This window comes from Hypanus sabinus, chromosome 12, assembly GCF_030144855.1.
Source record: "Hypanus sabinus isolate sHypSab1 chromosome 12, sHypSab1.hap1, whole genome shotgun sequence".
Taxonomy (NCBI): Eukaryota; Metazoa; Chordata; class Chondrichthyes; order Myliobatiformes; family Dasyatidae; genus Hypanus; species Hypanus sabinus.
Window position 1 is genome coordinate 20,691,866 of NC_082717.1, and position 17,423 is coordinate 20,709,288.

The window sequence follows — 17,423 nt, forward strand, 5'->3', positions numbered from 1 at the left end:
GATTAAATTCATTTAATCCAGTGTTGATTATTTGATCTCATGTTGGAACATTAACTACTTTCAAATTCAGTGACAGCCGCAACTCTTGCTGCAGGGCTTCACCCATCTGAACCATTATGCTGTTATGTTAGTATGGTGAGCAACAAATATGTCTGGAATCCTGCTGGAACAAACACTGTGATGCAAGCATAGGTAGCAGGCTTTCACAAGCCAACATTTTGACAGCTCACATATATCTGGTGGAGTTAGAGCTGGTGATAACATCTAACATTACAACATAACTGCAGTTCTACAGTGTCCTCATTCTTATGTTATCAGACAGCTTACATGAGACAAAATTCTGCTCAAACAAGCACTTACTGGACAATCTAAAAGTATACGATTTGCCAACCACCAATATTACGAGACCCATATTCCAAGTTCCTTTTCACCTACTCAGTTGTAGACTCAAATTGTGAATTACTCATTGTCCATTTCAACATTGACAAAATTTCAAAAGTTCAAAAGTTAACTTTCAAAGTTCTAAACAAAGGCTGACAAAATTCCAATCTGCAAAAGAGCACAGATCATACAAATAATAAATAAATAATAAATAATAATGAGAACATGACTTGCAGAGTCCTGCAAAGTGAGTCTGTAGATTGTGGTCAGCTCAGTATTAAAGTGAGTGAAGTTACCCAAGTTGGATAAAGAACCTGATAGTTGTAAGGTACGAACTGTTTCTGAACCTGTTGGTGTGGGAGCCAAGACTCTTATACTTCCTGCCCAATGCTGGTAGTGAGAAGACAGCATGGCCTAGATGGTAGGGATCTTTCACGATGGAGGCTGCTTTGAGTCAGCACTCCTGATGGGGGAAGGGGGAGTGTGCTTTGATTTGTGACAGACAGGACTGTATCCACTTCTCCACTCCTGGGCATCGGTGCTTCATATCAGGGCATGATGCAACCAATCAGGACACTCTCCACTGTACATGTATACAAGCTGGCGACATGCTGAGTCTACACAAATTTCTAAGAAAGTCACTTCTTCTTTGCGATGGCACACTTACATGTTGGTCCCAAGACAGAACTTCTGATATGGTTATATCACGGAATTCGAAGTTACTCACCCTCTCCAATTCCATTACTCCAATGAGGACTCTCACGGACTTGCACCTTCTTCAACTTGTAGTCAATAATCAGCTCTTCGGTTTTGCTGATGTTGAGTGAGGGGTTGTTGCTATGGCAGCATTCCATTAGATTTTCAATCACCCTCCTTTATGCTGAATTGTCAACACCTTTGATTCTGCCAACAATGGTATCATCGGTGAACTTAAAAATGGCCTTGGAGGTGTACTTAGCCACAAAATCATAGGTATAAAGTGAGTAAAGCAGGAGGCTTAGCAGAGTTTTGTAGTGCTTTTGTGATTATGATTGTAGAGAAATTGTTGCCAACATATACTGGGTCTGCACATGAGAAAACTGTAGATCTAATTGCACAAGTAGGTAGCAAGGCCTAGGTCGACGAGGAGCTTAGTGGTAACTTTTGATGGTGTTAAATACCAAGGTATTATAGTCAATGAAGAGCATCCTAATATATGCATTTTCATTGTCGTGATGTTCCACAGCTGAGACAAGAGTCAGTGAAATGTCATCTGCTGTAAACCTGTTATGAAGTGATATCCTTCATTAGCAACGTCTTAAAGCACAGTGGATGCAAATGCTACTGGACGATAGTCATTGAGCTTGGTCACCATGTTCTTATTGGGCAACAGTACGATTGAAGCAGTTGGATACTTCAGACTGCTGAAGGAAGAGTCGGAAGATGTCAGTAAACACTACAAACAGTTGACTGGCACAGGTTTTCGTTACTCAGCCAGATGCACCATGGATGCTATCACATTGGCCTCAGAGACGGAAATCACAGGGTTATCAGAGGTTATGGAGGCTCCTGAAGGTGCCTCCATGTTCTCAGTCAAAGTCAGTATTTCAAACACAGACTAAATTTCACTTACAGTAAACCCCTTACTTCATTCCCCTGCATCAGCCATTGCACCCTCAGGTCACAAAAATACACTGAAGCTTCTGAAACTCCTTTTTACCAGGTATCTCTAGAAATGCAGCTCATTAGCCCCTCATTAAAAGCCACTGAACTCAGTGGTAAGAAAACCACCTTTCTCAAGCTCCATACGTCTTGAGTCAGTATGGCTTGGGTCCCACCAAAACCAGGAAGTTGGGATGTCTTGACCACGCGAACCCCAATCTGTGTGCACACTGTAGATACTGCCTCCAAGCAATTAGCCGTCGGCAATTCATAACAGATTGTAGACTGCATACAGTTATAAAGAAAGTGTATTTATAAATTTCAGCTTTATTGAACAGTTAGTAAAAATCAAAAGGGTCCATTAGTTAACCCAGTCCAAAAGTGCACACAAGTAAGTTGTCTTTAACTCATGCGCTGGACCCACAATCTGTGTGAAAGCACACGCCACCTTCTGAATGTCACTCTAAGTCCATCTTGAACAAACAGGCTCCCCACCGTCCTTCCTCCTCGAAACATTCATCTGCATAAAGCAACTTGTTCAACAGGGAGTGCATCCTCAGCCATCTTCCTTTCTGTCATCTTCCAGCTCCTGCCAAAAACTTCAACCCACACCAGTGTCCGCCACAAAAACCTCTCTGCCCAGCGTTCTCTAGAACCTTCTCCCAATTCCAGCATCCTGAATGGCGGACAACATTTCTAAGTGGAGTAACACAGCTCCTTATCTATAGCTTAAACCCAAACATGCTAACAGCAGAACAGACTGCACTTACAGAACTGCAAAAATGAAATACCTACATCACAGCAGTAAATATCTTAACCAGGACATTACACTTCAAATGCCTCCCTATAAAGTTTCCTCACAAATTACAATCTTCTGCATTTTTTGTATTAATCACAAATCTTCAATTTCAAAGATTCTCTGCTAAAATAAATCCTTCCCATTTATAAATTCCTCATGGACTTTGGCCCAGCAGTCCTCAGTTATATCCCATAACTATTCAGCTGTGGTTTACAATGTGCACCGGCTCCTGCTCCATTCTCAATTCAGTGATACAGCTTTCAACCTTGCTGGTATCAGTTACTAGCACATCTCAGCATATTCAAAACTGCTTAAAAGCTATTTTCAACTAGTTACTTTTCTACTGCTCAAATGTGCCTCTCTGCACAAAGCACCTAGGGACCATTTATTAATAACATCATACAAATGCATGGTGCATGCAGGTGTCAGTCTCATCTCAGGACTGCATTTCTGTTGTAAGGCTGGCCCAAAGGTGAGCTGAATATAGCTTTATATTTCACACAGTGCTGAGCAAGTACTGTACTGATATGGGTAGAGTTTTTGGAAAAAATAAATTGAGCCCTCTACTATATCAAAGGGATAAACATGGCATGACACATTTTGAAGACAGAATGTAGTTGCCCCAGAGTCCTGATGAACATTTATTCCTAAATAGCATTTTAAAAATAAATAAGCAAGATCCCAATCACATTGTCTCATTTTCCTACAATACAAATCATCTGGACCATCTCAAAGACATGCAAACTAATATCAGTTTCGTTTTATTCAGATATTTAAAATACCGTATCATTGAAGGCTCAAAGCCCTCGCATCACTTTAATATCATATTTACTTCCACATTAAAATGGTTTTCTAAAGTTACCATCCTAGTCTGAAAGTGAAACTTAGCTTTAATACAACCTTCCAAACCACTGTAGAATGTTTATCTGAAAATTCCATTCAAAGCATGAACCCTTCCAAGCAGCAGCTGAGAAATATTAATACAATGGATTGGGCCATTGGTTCATCAGGGCACCTGCTTACTTAGGACAACTCTTAAAGAACAAAAACTAACCAAGAAAATTGCAAGGTTCCCTTCATTTATTTGGTACATTATGTTGCTTAACTGGGCCTTATTACTGTTGCCAAAAAATTTCTAACTCGCGTCAGACCTGCAGACTTGTGTGGTGGAAAGGTACTACTCTATGCTTAGAACAAAAGAGTTTTTAAATAACATCAATTGCAAATGGGTATTTAAAAAGTAGCGATTTTTGTCAGTGATAGGATGACGAGAAATAAGCAGCAAGACAATTTGAGAGCAAACACGAGGAAATCTGTAGATGCTGGAAATTCAAACACTGCCACTAACCTCATAGTTCCCACACCCCACACCTCCCGTTTCTACCTCCTACCCAAGACCCACACTGCCTGTCCAGGTAGACCTATTGTCTCAGCTTGCTCCTGTCCCAATGAACTCATTTCTGCATACCTTGACATTGTCTTATACCCCCTTGTTCAATCTCTTCCCACCTATGTTCGTGACACTTCTCATGCTTTGAATTTTTTCAATGATTTTAAGTTCCCTGGCCCCCACCGCCTTATTTTCACCATGGATGTCCAGTCCCTATATACCTCCATCCCCCACCGAGATGGTCTCGAAGCCCTTCTCACAATTCCTCCGTCTCTGCCGCATCTGCTCTCAGGATGAGGCTTTTCATTCCAGGACGAAGGAGATGTCTTCCTTTTTTAAACAAAGAGGCTTCCCTTCTTCCACCATCAACTCTGCTCTCAAACGCATCTCTCCGATTTCCCAAACATCTGCCCTCACCCCACTCGGGATAGGGTTCTCCTTGTCCTCACCTAGCACCCCACCAGCCTCCAGGTACAATGTATAATTCTCCATAACTTCCGCCACCTCCAACGGGATCCCACTACCAAGCACATCTTTCCCTCCCCCCTTTTCTGCTTTCCGCAGGGATCGCTCCCTACGCGACTCCCTTGTCCACTCGTCTCGTCTCACCCCCCCCCCACCCCATCCCTTCCCACCGATCTCCCTCCTGGCACTTACCCTTGTAAGCGGAACAAGTGCTACACCTGCCCTTACACTTCCTCCCTCACCACCATTCAGGGCCCCAGACAGTCCTTTCAGGTGAGGCAACACTTCACCTGTGAGTCGGCTGGTGTGGTATACTGCGTCCGGTGCTCCCGGTGTGGCCTTTTATATATTGGTGAGACCCGATGCAGACTGGGAGACCGTTTCACTGAACACCTACGCTCGGTCCGCCAGAAAAAGTAGGATCTCCCAGTGGCCACACATTTTAATTCCACATCCCACTGCCATTCTGACATGTCTATCCATGGCCTCCTCTATTGTCAAAATGAATCCAAACTCAGGTTGGAGGAACAACACCTTATATACCGGCTGGGTAGCTTCCAACCTGATAGCGTGAACATTGACTTCTCTAACTTCCGTTAATGCCCCTCCTCCCCTTCTTACCCCATCGCTGACATATTTAGTTGTTTGCTTGTACTCCATCTCCCTCTGGTGCTTCCCCCCACCTCCTTTCTTACTCCCGAGGCCTCCCGTCCCATGATCCTTTCCCTTCTCCAGCTCGGTATCACTTTCACCAATCACCTTTCCAGCTCTTAGCTTCATCCCACCCTCTCCCGTCTTCTCCTATCATTTCGCTTTCCCCCCTCCCTCCCACTAATTTCAAATCTCTTACTATCTTTCCTTTTGGTTAGTCCTGACAAAGGGTCTCGGGCCATAACGTCGACAGTGCTTCTCCATTAGATGCTGTCTGTCCTGCTGTGTTCCACCAGCATTTTATGTGTGTTGTTGAGACAATTTAGAATGGTTTTGTTCACTGTGGTTTCAAGCATTCATGCTTGGAGATGACAGAAATGGCTGGAAATGAAAATGAAATTATTTCACTACTTCAAATCAGGAACTATGAAGAATTTGAAGGTGTCAACAGTCATTTTGAACGTTACAATAAAAATGAAGATTTGGAGGAGGCAATCATCGAAAGCATTGCATGAAGATAGTTCATTATCTGTATGAGGTGTCTGCACTAATATTGTTTATTTACTCAGTCAAAAGAACATGACAAATGTGTAGGTTGTCTGTTGTATCCAACAATGACACGGAAACTTGTGCAGGAGAGTTTTTTTTTAAAAAGAGGAAAAGCTGTTACTGTGGGGCAGTTTGACTCTCTTGATCTCGGAGTCCAGGTCCAGTGGTTTGACTAGTCATCACCAAATGGGGTCCTCCTTGGCTGAAGTGGATAACTGTGCCTTCTTCTGTACCTTAATCTGCCCTTTGCTCTCCACAGTGTTGCAGTACCACCTTCTTGGCCATTAGAACTCACTGTTGATCTCATCCGACCAGTCTGCCAGAGCTAACCCCATGTCCCTATTTCTCTGGGGTCTGAGACCTACTGGCTCCCCACACCTACTCTAGCCCACCTGCTGAAGCAGTGTACCAGGATGTGGCCGCTGTCGCTAGCTACTCGGAGCCACAGGTGACAGCTGAGTGTCCTGTGGGGACCAAAGGTGAGTGAGCTGCCCTGGAATGGACATGACAAGCCCTCTCACTACAGATGCTACCCTTCCCTGGATACCCTATACACGGCAGCATTCATATGAATTCTTAACTATTAGGAATCAATACACAGTTTTTTTAGTTCTGCATAGCATTGGCAGTGTTCTAATTAGTTCTGTGTTTCATTTAAATGCAATATTCATTACATAGTTAAATAGCAGTTTCTCTTTTTTTATACACTTAACTATTTCCATGAAGCTTCGGCTAACTAGGATAGCTGCCTATTTGGGCCAAAATGTACTGGTCTTGATGTATTCCAATCAACCAGAATCCACTGCATTTACAAACAAACAAATTCGCTTTTCAATCAAATACTTTTCCATATTTAAGGTTTACAAAAAGACATTTTTTGCACCAACAGTCTGAGATATATTTTAAGACAAAAGCAGCAGCAATAAACAAATCTATTTCAATTATCATTGTGCTAAAGCACAGGTCTCATTTGCCTGCTCTTTCCCACAACAATTCATATTTTTTCAGTTGCTGTGCAATTTGTCTTCCAAATTACATTTAGGTATATCTTCATTAATAGAAAATTGAAAGTTTACAGGTTTAATCTGTTAAAATAATGTTGCTACCTTCTATTATTATCTGATAACTGTCTATATTTTATTAACATTCTATTAACAGTCTACATTTCTCATTTTACAATAGGACATTTTGTCATGGTAGTTAATGTTAGGTAGTTGACCCTAAATATTAGCAACATCTAGAATTTCCACAAACAAATAAGAACCATCAGTGGAACCATTACTCTGCAATTTTGTTAAACAGTATAATTAATGACAATTAAATGATCAACTCAAAAATTGTTGCAGTAAATGATGAAAGTCATTTTTTAAAAAGGCACACGATTCATTGTGCATGGTGTATCTTATAATAAAGAACAAATCAACAACACAGCGAACCAATCTGCATCCATCACTGGCTCAAAATCAAGTAATAAAAATAATGTAAATGTCAGAAACTGTGAAGAATTCAAAGTACAAATCAAAAATTTCAGTTGGCACTCCTTCAAATTTTTGTATTACGAAATGTAGGATTCACAAGAAAATAGCAAAAAAAAGCTTCTAAAAATACACATGACTCTCCGCACAAAAAAAAACTGCACAACCACCCATCCACTTTCAAACATTAACCATGATTTTTCCAATATAAATCATCAGGATGCACCTGATCATTTCAAGCAGCCCAAAATGACTGATCAAAAATGCTGTCCCAATAACAGCAGAAACAAATCTGAAACTATTAAAGGTATAAACAATTTTGAAAACTGAAAATACTAGCTTTAAAAAAATTATTAAAGGCACTTTTGAAATGTAGGAGAAAAACTGGCCTTGTGATCATTTATTCATTTCAATTACTGATTTTTTCACAATTATGTATTTGTACTCACCGTACAAATAAAGTCAAAGGACAAAAACAAAACTCAAAACAAAGCGACTATCACTGATGCTCCATAACCATCCATCCAGTAGCTTGTCAAACTGACTGCAAAACACAGGCAAGGAATAAAGCAAGATCATTGAAGTGAGAGAGTGGTATTAGTCCAAGAAGAGAAGGCATTATAATCCCATGCTGGATATTTTTTGGAGAAGGTGTTTGGGGGCAAGCAAAGATTGTAAAGTTATCACTTCTGATCACCACCCATGTTCCAGCTGGGTACAGTAGTTCAAATACCTGCAAATTCTAGCAAGCAAGATAAGGAAAGTTAACATAAGATCAAGTTAGTAAACAGAAAATGAACAAGATGAATCTAACAGTAAACCAATACAAAAAATGGAATTGGTATAGATGAATACTTGATCAAGGGCATCAAACGTTCTAAATTTAACCCTTTTGCAAGTTGCTACTACTCACAACCAATACCATTCCCTCACTAAAATGTCCAGAATCTGGCACCATACATTTTTGATTGCTACAATTTGAAATGCACAATGGGAAAATTAATGTGACTCCAGAGTACTTCACAGATCCCCCATAGATTTCACATCCTCATTTTGGTAGTTTGCGAACAGATCAGACTTTCAAGGATACTGTACATTACATTATGGAAGCTACCACAACTACCAAAACTCAGCTAGGGAGGTACAGGAATTGAAGAGCAATATTTTCATTTTAAAACAATTCTCTCCACAAAAAGTTGGAAAATGTACTTTCTTCATGGATTAAGTCCAAATGCATCATAAAAATGCAATATTGGAACTTACTGAAAGGTAGCCATTCAACCACCTATTAAAGATTCAGGTGAAAATAAACATTCCTTTCAGCTACGGAATGCTGGTTCCAGTTTAATGTTTAAATGCTTAGAACTGACTGGGAAACTGTCCAAATGGCATCAAACTTCTCGTGCATTTCAACATTTATCAGCCATTTTTCGGGGGGGGGGGGGGGGGAAGAGCATTGAGCCAATTAAAAATGTACGTGAATAAGAAAAGTTTGGAGAAATGTGGCAATTGCAGGCAAACGTGACTCGGTTAGATGGAGATCTTGGTTGACATGGACTAGTTGGGCCGAAGGGCCAGGTTTCATGCAGTATGACTCTATGAACAGAAAAGACTTCTTGTGGGTAAAGTATTTAATGATAAATCACTAACCCAAATTTACTCTCCCAGTCTCACCTGAAACTTTCGAAAGAATTTATCTCCAACCTGCATTAGGTATTCTTCTTGTTGTGTTACCACATTCTATGTGTTAGTTTGGACAACAAAACTATTTCAACATTAAATCAGTTGGCTCCTCAGCAAATGTCAATTTGTAAAATGCTTTCAAGCACCTGAATTTAGACTTAGTAACCACATTTTTGGCCAGTGTGCAATCACCAAGAACTCTCGGACATGGATGGGGGCAGTTATGAGAGAAAATTTTGTGTTCTTGCATAAACTTTTGTGGTTTTCCATTTGTATAATTAAGGAAGCTTCCAGTATTAAAAAGACACTTTCTCAGTCCACACACTGACTTGGACGGCAAGAAAACATTTCTGCCTTAATTTTGGAACACATTATACATTTGAATTGAAAGTAATCTTGCAAAGTTTTACTGAATCACAAGACTGTTAGCACAATTCTGCTTTGAATCTTTCACAAATAATCAAGATTGCTGGGTCACTGAGAAATATGCAGAATCATCAACAGAGTTATGGTCACCGAGTTGCGGGTCAACGTTCATTTTTATCACTGATCTGCCAATCAGAAATTAAAGGCAGCATTAAGCTACGTAATGGAAAAGGAAGCTACTTAAACAATGCTGGCACTGACAAAAATTTGTTCTTTTTTTCCAGGAAAAAATTGCTTATTTTGTAAGGTTTGGTTTTAAAGGAACAGTACAGATTTCACCAAATTCACCATTTTCAAATTTACACATCATTTTTATTTCTTCAGCTTTGCTTATTTTATTTGCCAAATCCATCGTGCATTCTGGGATTTCCAGCTTGGTTCTATAAAAATGAAACTGAAATCTGCGATGCACTCAGTTCAGCTTCTGCGGCAATGCACAAAACCAACTTTGTTTCTGCTCTCAAACATAAAAAGCTGCCAAGCTTGTGAGTAATCAAGTAAATTGCAGGCATGTTTCAGAATTTTAGCCCATAGCATTAAATGGAGTCAAACTATGCAACATACAGCAGATTTACAAATTTACCAAACTAAACTCTCAAAAACAGTAAAAGTTTTACCCTTTTCCTCAACATTCCCCTTACTGCTACATCTCATCCCAGAGAATTAAAGTACTTTGCTCTCCAATCAGAAGACCTCAATTATCTCCAACAAAAGATTATCAAAATTAAAAAAATGATATCCTTCCTATCCTCTACAGCCTTATGATACCCTGAACCACCTCAAATGCTTCTTCACTGTCACCTAGTTGAACAGGATTAGCCTGGCATAGTTTGTTTTCATGAACCCTACCAGATAAGAAAAGGAAACTCGACTATCTTCTTGCGCTCACTAGAGTTTTTCTGGTATTTCTTCAAAAGATCTGACCTCATCAGTCTCCTCATTCTGGCTTATTTATTGCAAATCACACAAAAACAATGGACCGGTTTCCACATCAAAAGTGACAACATTTAGCCATGCCTTATCATGATCTCCCTGTAGTAACACAAAAACATCAGATTACTTATTTAAAGCCAATAGATTTAACAAAATATTCAAAACTAAGAAGGGCTTCATTCCTGCTAAAAACTATTCCCTAACCACAATTCCAACTGTTATATGGGGGCTGAACTGAAACTGATGATTTTTCTCAACCTTAATATCCTCCCTTTGAAGCACCATTGCACCAACGTTATCATGTATTTCTTCCTCTGTTGATCCTCCAAGTCCTGCCCTTGGATTCATAGTCCCGGAATCAGGCACTTCAGCCCAACTGGTTCATGCTGACCAAGATGCCCCAACCAAGCTACCTGGACTATAACTCTTTCCACCCTGTTACAAGTAAAAATTCCATCCCTTCTCTCAATTCCTCTGTCTCTGCTGCATCTACAGAGAAAAAAGATGAGGCTTTTCATTACAGAACTAAGATGTCCTCCTCCTTCATAGAAAGAGGCTTCCCTTCCTCCATCATCAACACTGTCCTCATCCTCATCTCTTCCATTTCGCAAGTACCTGCCCTCACTCCATCTGCCAGGTACCCCACCAGGGATAGGGTTCCTCCTTGTCCTCACCTACCACCCCACCAGCCCCGCACCCAGCACATAATTCCCCAATTATTTTTGCCATCTACTTGTGTAGACCAAGTGCTCCACCTGCTTCTACTCCTCCCCCCCTCACCATTCGGGGCGCCCAACAGTCCTTCCAGATGAGGCAACACTTCACCTGTGAGTCTGCTGCAGTCATCTACTGTACCCTGTGTTCCCAGTGCGGCCTCCTGGACATCAGTTAGACCCGACATAGATTGGGAGACTGTTTCATCTGCCAGGAAAAGAAGGATCTCCCAGTGAACACCCACTTTAATTCAACTTCTCATTCCCTTTCTGACATGTCAGTCCTTGGTCTCTTTTAACGTTGCTATGAGGCCATACTCAGGTTGGAGGAGCAACACTTTAGATACCAGCTGGGTAGCCTCCAACCTGATAGCATGAGCATTGATCTCTCAAACTTCCAGTAAAATCCCCTTCCTTTCTCAACATATTCACCTTATCTCCTTACCTGCCCATCATCTCCCCTTCCCTTTCTTCCATGGCCTTCTGTTCTCTGTCAGATTCCCCTTCTCCAGATCTGCATCTCTTTCACCAATTTACTTCCCAGCTCTTTACTTCACCCCTTCCCCCCTCCCAAATTCTCAGTTTCACCTATCACCTTGTGTTTCTTCCTCCCCTCCCCCCACCTTCTTACTGACTCTTTTTCTCCAGTCCTGCTGAAGGGTCTCAGCCTGAAACATCAACTGTACTCTTTTTCATCAATGCTGCCTGGCCTACAAAGTTCCTCCAGCATTGTGCACTGCTGAGTCCCATTTGCCAGCATGTTTTCCAATAATCTTTCAAACCTTTCCAATCTAAGTTGTTATACCTGCCTCAACAGCTTCCTGACAGCTGATCCACATACATACCACCCAAATTGTGTAAAGCAAAAATTGCTCATTCCCTGTCACATTAACCCTATGCCTTCTAGATTTTGATACTAAAACTTTGGGGAAAAAGAAAGCTACCTCTATGAGATCTTAGCCTGTCCAATGACTCCCTGTAATTCAGTTTAAATCCCAGCAGGGTCACTGTAAATCATCTCTACACTCTGTCAAGTTTAATAACATCTTTCCTATAGCAGGTTGAAACAGTGGCCAATACTCCAAGCAGAGCCTCACCCGCATCCTCTACAACCACATCATGACTTTTCATTGCCCGAACCAAAGAAATCCAGCATGCCAAAAGTCGTCTTCACCACCTCCTCCAGCTGTGACTCCACGTTCATAGGAATAAGTATTTGAACTCCGAAGTCCCTTTATTCTGCAACACTCCACGGGGCACTGCTGTTCACTGTGAAATTCCGACCGGCTCTGAAATCATTCCACCGTTCAGATTTATGTCAAATCTATAACCAGCTGTCCAGAAAGATTAACCTGCTTCCCTCCCATAGAATCTATTTTTTTTTTTAAATACTATTTCACAACTTAAAAATTTGCCATTCTTTTGTTTAGAGCACAGGTCATTAGATAATTTAGCATTGTCAAATTCCCAATAGCAGTTAGAATTTCTTCAGTTTTATAGAATCATCTTGCTCAAAAAAGCTGTAGCAGCAGTGAAGTCAGATAAATATGGAGAATCTTAGTTCAAGCTACTGAGGTTGGGAACGAAACCTTTATTTTTCTGAAAAATATTCCTATTTTTACAATGTTGGAATGTCACTTATTCAATGTATATGAGCTACATCAAAACATCTTACTATTAGTCTTACAAAGCAAGTCAATACTCCTAAATATTTAACAAAACACAAATATAACAAATCAGTGTATCAGTGTATACCAGGTCCCAACCTCAATGGCGTATTCCCATCCACCCAATTCCACTCTTATTTCCACAAAGCCCTACAAATTATTCCTTCTCACAAGCCCATCAACACTCTCTGCCACTTACTACACCAAGATATGATTTACAGTGGCTAATTCACCTGCAGCATATTTTCAGAATGTGGAAGGAAACCAGAGCACCCGACAGAAATCTGTAAGGTCACTGAGAGATTCTGTAAATGTCACACAGCACACAAGGTCAGATCAAATCTGCATTCCTGCAGCTGAGGCAGAATTGCTAACTATGTACTCCCATGCTGTACAGTTGATTATTCACCTGAATTCAATTTTGTTTGAAAGCAACCTAGTCATATTAACACATGTTGAATATCATTTGCTGTACATACAACTAAGTAAAATTTTGAATGCATAAATAAGTATCTGTGCATGGCAGTTAATTTATTGCCTCTGCAGATCTTAGAGGGATGGCAATTTCATACAAATTGAACAATCAAAATTAGGTAACGTTGTGGTTACTAACAATTAAGAATTGTACTTGCAATCTTTCAGGACAAGTCAAATGAAATATGTTTGAAGCCTTGCAAAGTAAGCACAAACTAATACAATAATGACCTGATAATGTTGAGATCCTGAGATCCTGACACGACATATGCAGAGAGAAAGCAATGTAGAACTCAGAAGTCACTATTTAAGATAAGGGATCATTCAATTGAAACAAAGAGTCACACACTTATTATGAAGTACTTTTTTCACTCTCTCTCTCAAAAGGGTCACAAGTCACTGGGACAATTTTGCTCAAAGAACAGAGGATGCAGAGTCTTTGCATAGGTCTCAGGTAAAGGTACCTTAATAGGCAAGGGAAAGGTTACAGGAAGTGGGCAGGAATACAGAATTGAGGTTACAATCAGATGAGTCATGATTTTATTGCAGGGCAGGCAGGCCCAAAGGGAAGCTTGCCCTTCTAATGCTCCTAACTACAACGCTCAAATGCACAGTGAAGACCAAATGTAGATCAGAACACTGGAAGTCAAGTTCCCAGTGGAATCAGGTATGGCTCCAGTTTAACATTTCCTTTATAAAAGAGAACCTCTAATACCACGGTACTCCCTCAGCAAAGCAATGAAAATCACACTAGTTTTCTTAATCAAAGTCACTCAAAAGAGATTTGAACTTGTGCAATGTTTTGACTCTACATACTACCATAGACCGACAGTAGTGGATTACTTTAGCATCTATCTGATACAAAAACTGCATTAACTTCTACATTATAGAGAAAAGATAGGAAAGACTTTATACCTGTTTTTTAAATTTGATTCCACATTTTATTTACAAGAGACAAATTTGTTTAAAACCAAATTCAAAATTATATTGATTGTTCAAACTATAAAAGCCAACATTTAATATTTCAAATCCCATCAAATAATACTTTGCTTCATATAGGATGCCCTAAAATTTATGAAGCACTGAACAAAAAAAAAATTGATAACAAAAGAACCAAAGTACACTCTGGAACAGTTCATAATGAAGAGCTAGTAAAAGGATAGCATACCTCTGTTATCCAGGACTCACGTTTCTAAAATCCTCATGCAACCAGTATTATGAAAATGAGCTCAAATGGGAATTTTATTTCAAGTGTTATGTGAAATAAGCGCAAAAACATCATTGCTAATATACTTTAATTTATGCACAAGGGCAGGGCAGTTTTAAGCAACATTGATTCTATTGGATAATTTGGCACTTCAGGTAATGGAGAGTACATTCATTAAACTTTCTATTATTAATGTTTAGACTTAAAATATAGAATAACTGTATAAAACTTTGTTAATTAAAAAGAGCAATGAGATGACAAATAGCTCAGCAACTTATTTAAATGCTTATGCACAAAATATTTAGGTGAGCAACTGGCAACCCCATTCCCTATGGATATCAGATGGTTGCGTGTATACTGTACTACCAAAGCTTATAATACAAACACTTCATTTAGATGTACATTTATAACAACCTCTCAGATTCAGTAAACAGATAAGTGTAGTGCTCCTTTGTAAAGTGAATCTTGTCAATGATATATTTAATATACCCTAAAAGACAGTTTTGCTTTCTACTAATTTTCAACATTTACTGTATACTTTAAATATGGTAACACTAGGAAAACAAATTTATCATTGTACTTCACACCTTACAGTGCATACATAGACAATATAAATAATATAGGGGCATTGCATTAGCATTAACTAAGCAAGCACAGTATTTATAAATGATGAATGACCCTAATACTATGCCCACTTTATAAGCGGGGCGCATCACTAGGCACACAGATGTTTTCATGAAGATTAAAAATTTCGCATATGTGAATATATTTAACTTTCAGAATATCTATACTACTTAGGATATTTGCAATCATGTGGACATTCATAAGTTCTGTACATTTTAATAAACGTAGTAACACAGAGAGCCTCGAAGACCGAAATCTGTGTTTTTAGCATATTTGAAGGACCAAGGTTCCGGTCTCAATAGAAGAGGAAGAGAGGCGGCGATTCCGGGAGTACGAAGAGGCCGTGAACAGGGATCAAAGGCCGGGTATACAATCGGTGACTATTATCGTGACAGCTATCCACCCATCCCCGCCCCGTGCACACTCCTTGCCCCCAGGCCCAGTGTCGCCGGTACACACCCCGTCGTCACTCGGTTGTGCTCGGGCCTTCATCATCAATTCTACCAACGGGATAAAGAACCAGTCTTGATACCACCTGGGGCTCCTATTCTAATACTCCCCCACTTTCTCCAATCCCACCCCACTCCACCCCGGTTCAGCTGTCACAGGCCGGGGATCTTTTCGACGGTCCCTTCCTGCCACATTGCCGCATCCTCCTTCCTACACCATCCCAGGCCCCCGGGAGAGGACGCAAGCAGCAGCTCTGGCCGCGTAGGGTCGGAAAGACGGGCCGGGCGCGCCGGCTCCATCTCTTCCGTCAATCCACCGGGCTCGCCGCGGCCCGCACTGACTCACCGTTTAACCGGGACACCTGCAGCACGGCGCCCGAGGTGCCGTCGATGACTTTGACGGTGGAGCGGCTGGTGACGGCCAGGATCGCGTTGAGGGACGGATGGTAGGCCAGGCTGCGCAGCCCTTCCTCGCAGCTCAAGCAGCCGTCGCGGGTAACGAGCCACTCGGGCTCGGAGTCGGCCGCTGCCGCAGCCGCCATATTGGAAGCTGCTCTCAAACAGGAAGAGCCGGCCCGCCGCCAACTTTAACCCCGGCAGCGCTCGTCACAAGAGCCTGGCAACCGGACAGGAAACGACGGCGGCGCGGCGCGGCGCCTCACGTCACCGGGGTGGGCGGGGAACCCAGGCTGTGGGTCATTGTTCGGGGTGGCCAGGCAGGGTGTGGGTGATAGGAGGAATGGTTGGCGGCTGAGGGCGGAGGGGAAACCGAGACCCTGGGCTGATATGGGGGGTGGGGGTGGTGAAGAGAGGCATCTGTGGCAGTCAGTGCCGCCGTGCGTCCTGTGGGGAATCCCCGACCAAATGGGTTGTTGGGAAAGCTCGGCAATCGTGGCGGTGGAGGGGGAGTCACCGAACGTCAGGGTGGAGTGGTAGAAACACCAGGCATCATGGAGTAGTATAAAGGGATCGGGGAAGATATCCCATAATGTGGGCGATCCCGTCCCGTCACCTCGTGGAAATGGGGTGGGGTGGGGTGGGGAAAATAGTGATGAGAGATCATCCAGGGATTGAGTGGGTGATGAGGAAGGAGCATCAGTGGCAATGCATTAGTGATAAGGGCGAGGTCAAGCTGAGGGACCTGATAAAGGTGAGCAGTTTTGTAGAGTGACTGGGAAGGGCACATCGAGATGAGGGCATCGGGAGGAGGGAGATGTGCACCAGAATCTTTGAGGGAAGAGTGAGTGAGAGCGCAATTTGCAGTGACCAGGTAACTACATGCCTCCACATCTTTGGGATGCAGAAGGAAACTGAACCACCCGAGGAAGCGCGTGAAATCACAGGGAGAATAGAAAGTCATTCAGACAGCATCGCGGCACGTTGAGACCGCTGCTATTGTGCTTGGTAGATGGTGAATTAGATATTTTGTGGATGTTGAGACTATTTTTCAGCTAATGTGGAAATGCTGCACTATGAACACAGATGTCGTTAGATGAGAATACAAGGATGAGAGCTGGAGAGGGACAAGCAATTGAGGGAGGGCAGAGAGAAAATTGTTGAACTCTAGAAGAATGGGAAAAGAACAAAAACTAAATGAATATATTGGAACATTGAAGAGTTTACCCCCAAGTAATTACAGTATCAGGTACATTGCTGCATATTAAATCTAGCTATCTATAAAAGAAATTGCTTAATATATATATATCACTGGAAATGAATAAAAGTGAAAATAAGACAGTTTCTTAAGGAGTGGAATGATATGCAATGGTTAAACAAATTTACCTGAGGGTACATTCTGCCTCCAACTTCCACCTTGCCCTCAAATTTACCTTCTTCATTTCCCTCCCCTTTCTTGATCTCTCTGTCTCTATCTCTGGAGACAGTCTATCCACTGTC

At 41.5% G+C, this 17,423-nt stretch overlaps 1 protein-coding gene across 8 annotated transcripts in view; it reads right to left on the minus strand.

Moving 5' to 3' along the window:
* The window catches only part of birc6 (baculoviral IAP repeat containing 6), a 253,706-nt gene extending 237,503 nt beyond the window's left edge, over window positions 1-16,203 (minus strand). For 7 of the 8 annotated variants that reach the window (XM_059985630.1, XM_059985634.1, XM_059985633.1 and 4 more), the window contains exon 1: window positions 15,874-16,203. In XM_059985630.1, the coding sequence (XP_059841613.1) occupies window positions 15,874-16,069 (196 nt within the window). In that variant the 5' untranslated portion in view covers window positions 16,070-16,203. The remainder of the gene's footprint in view (window positions 1-15,873) is intronic. The other variant, XM_059985636.1, reaches the window with a different exon arrangement.
* Window positions 16,204-17,423: the final 1,220 nt, after the last annotated feature.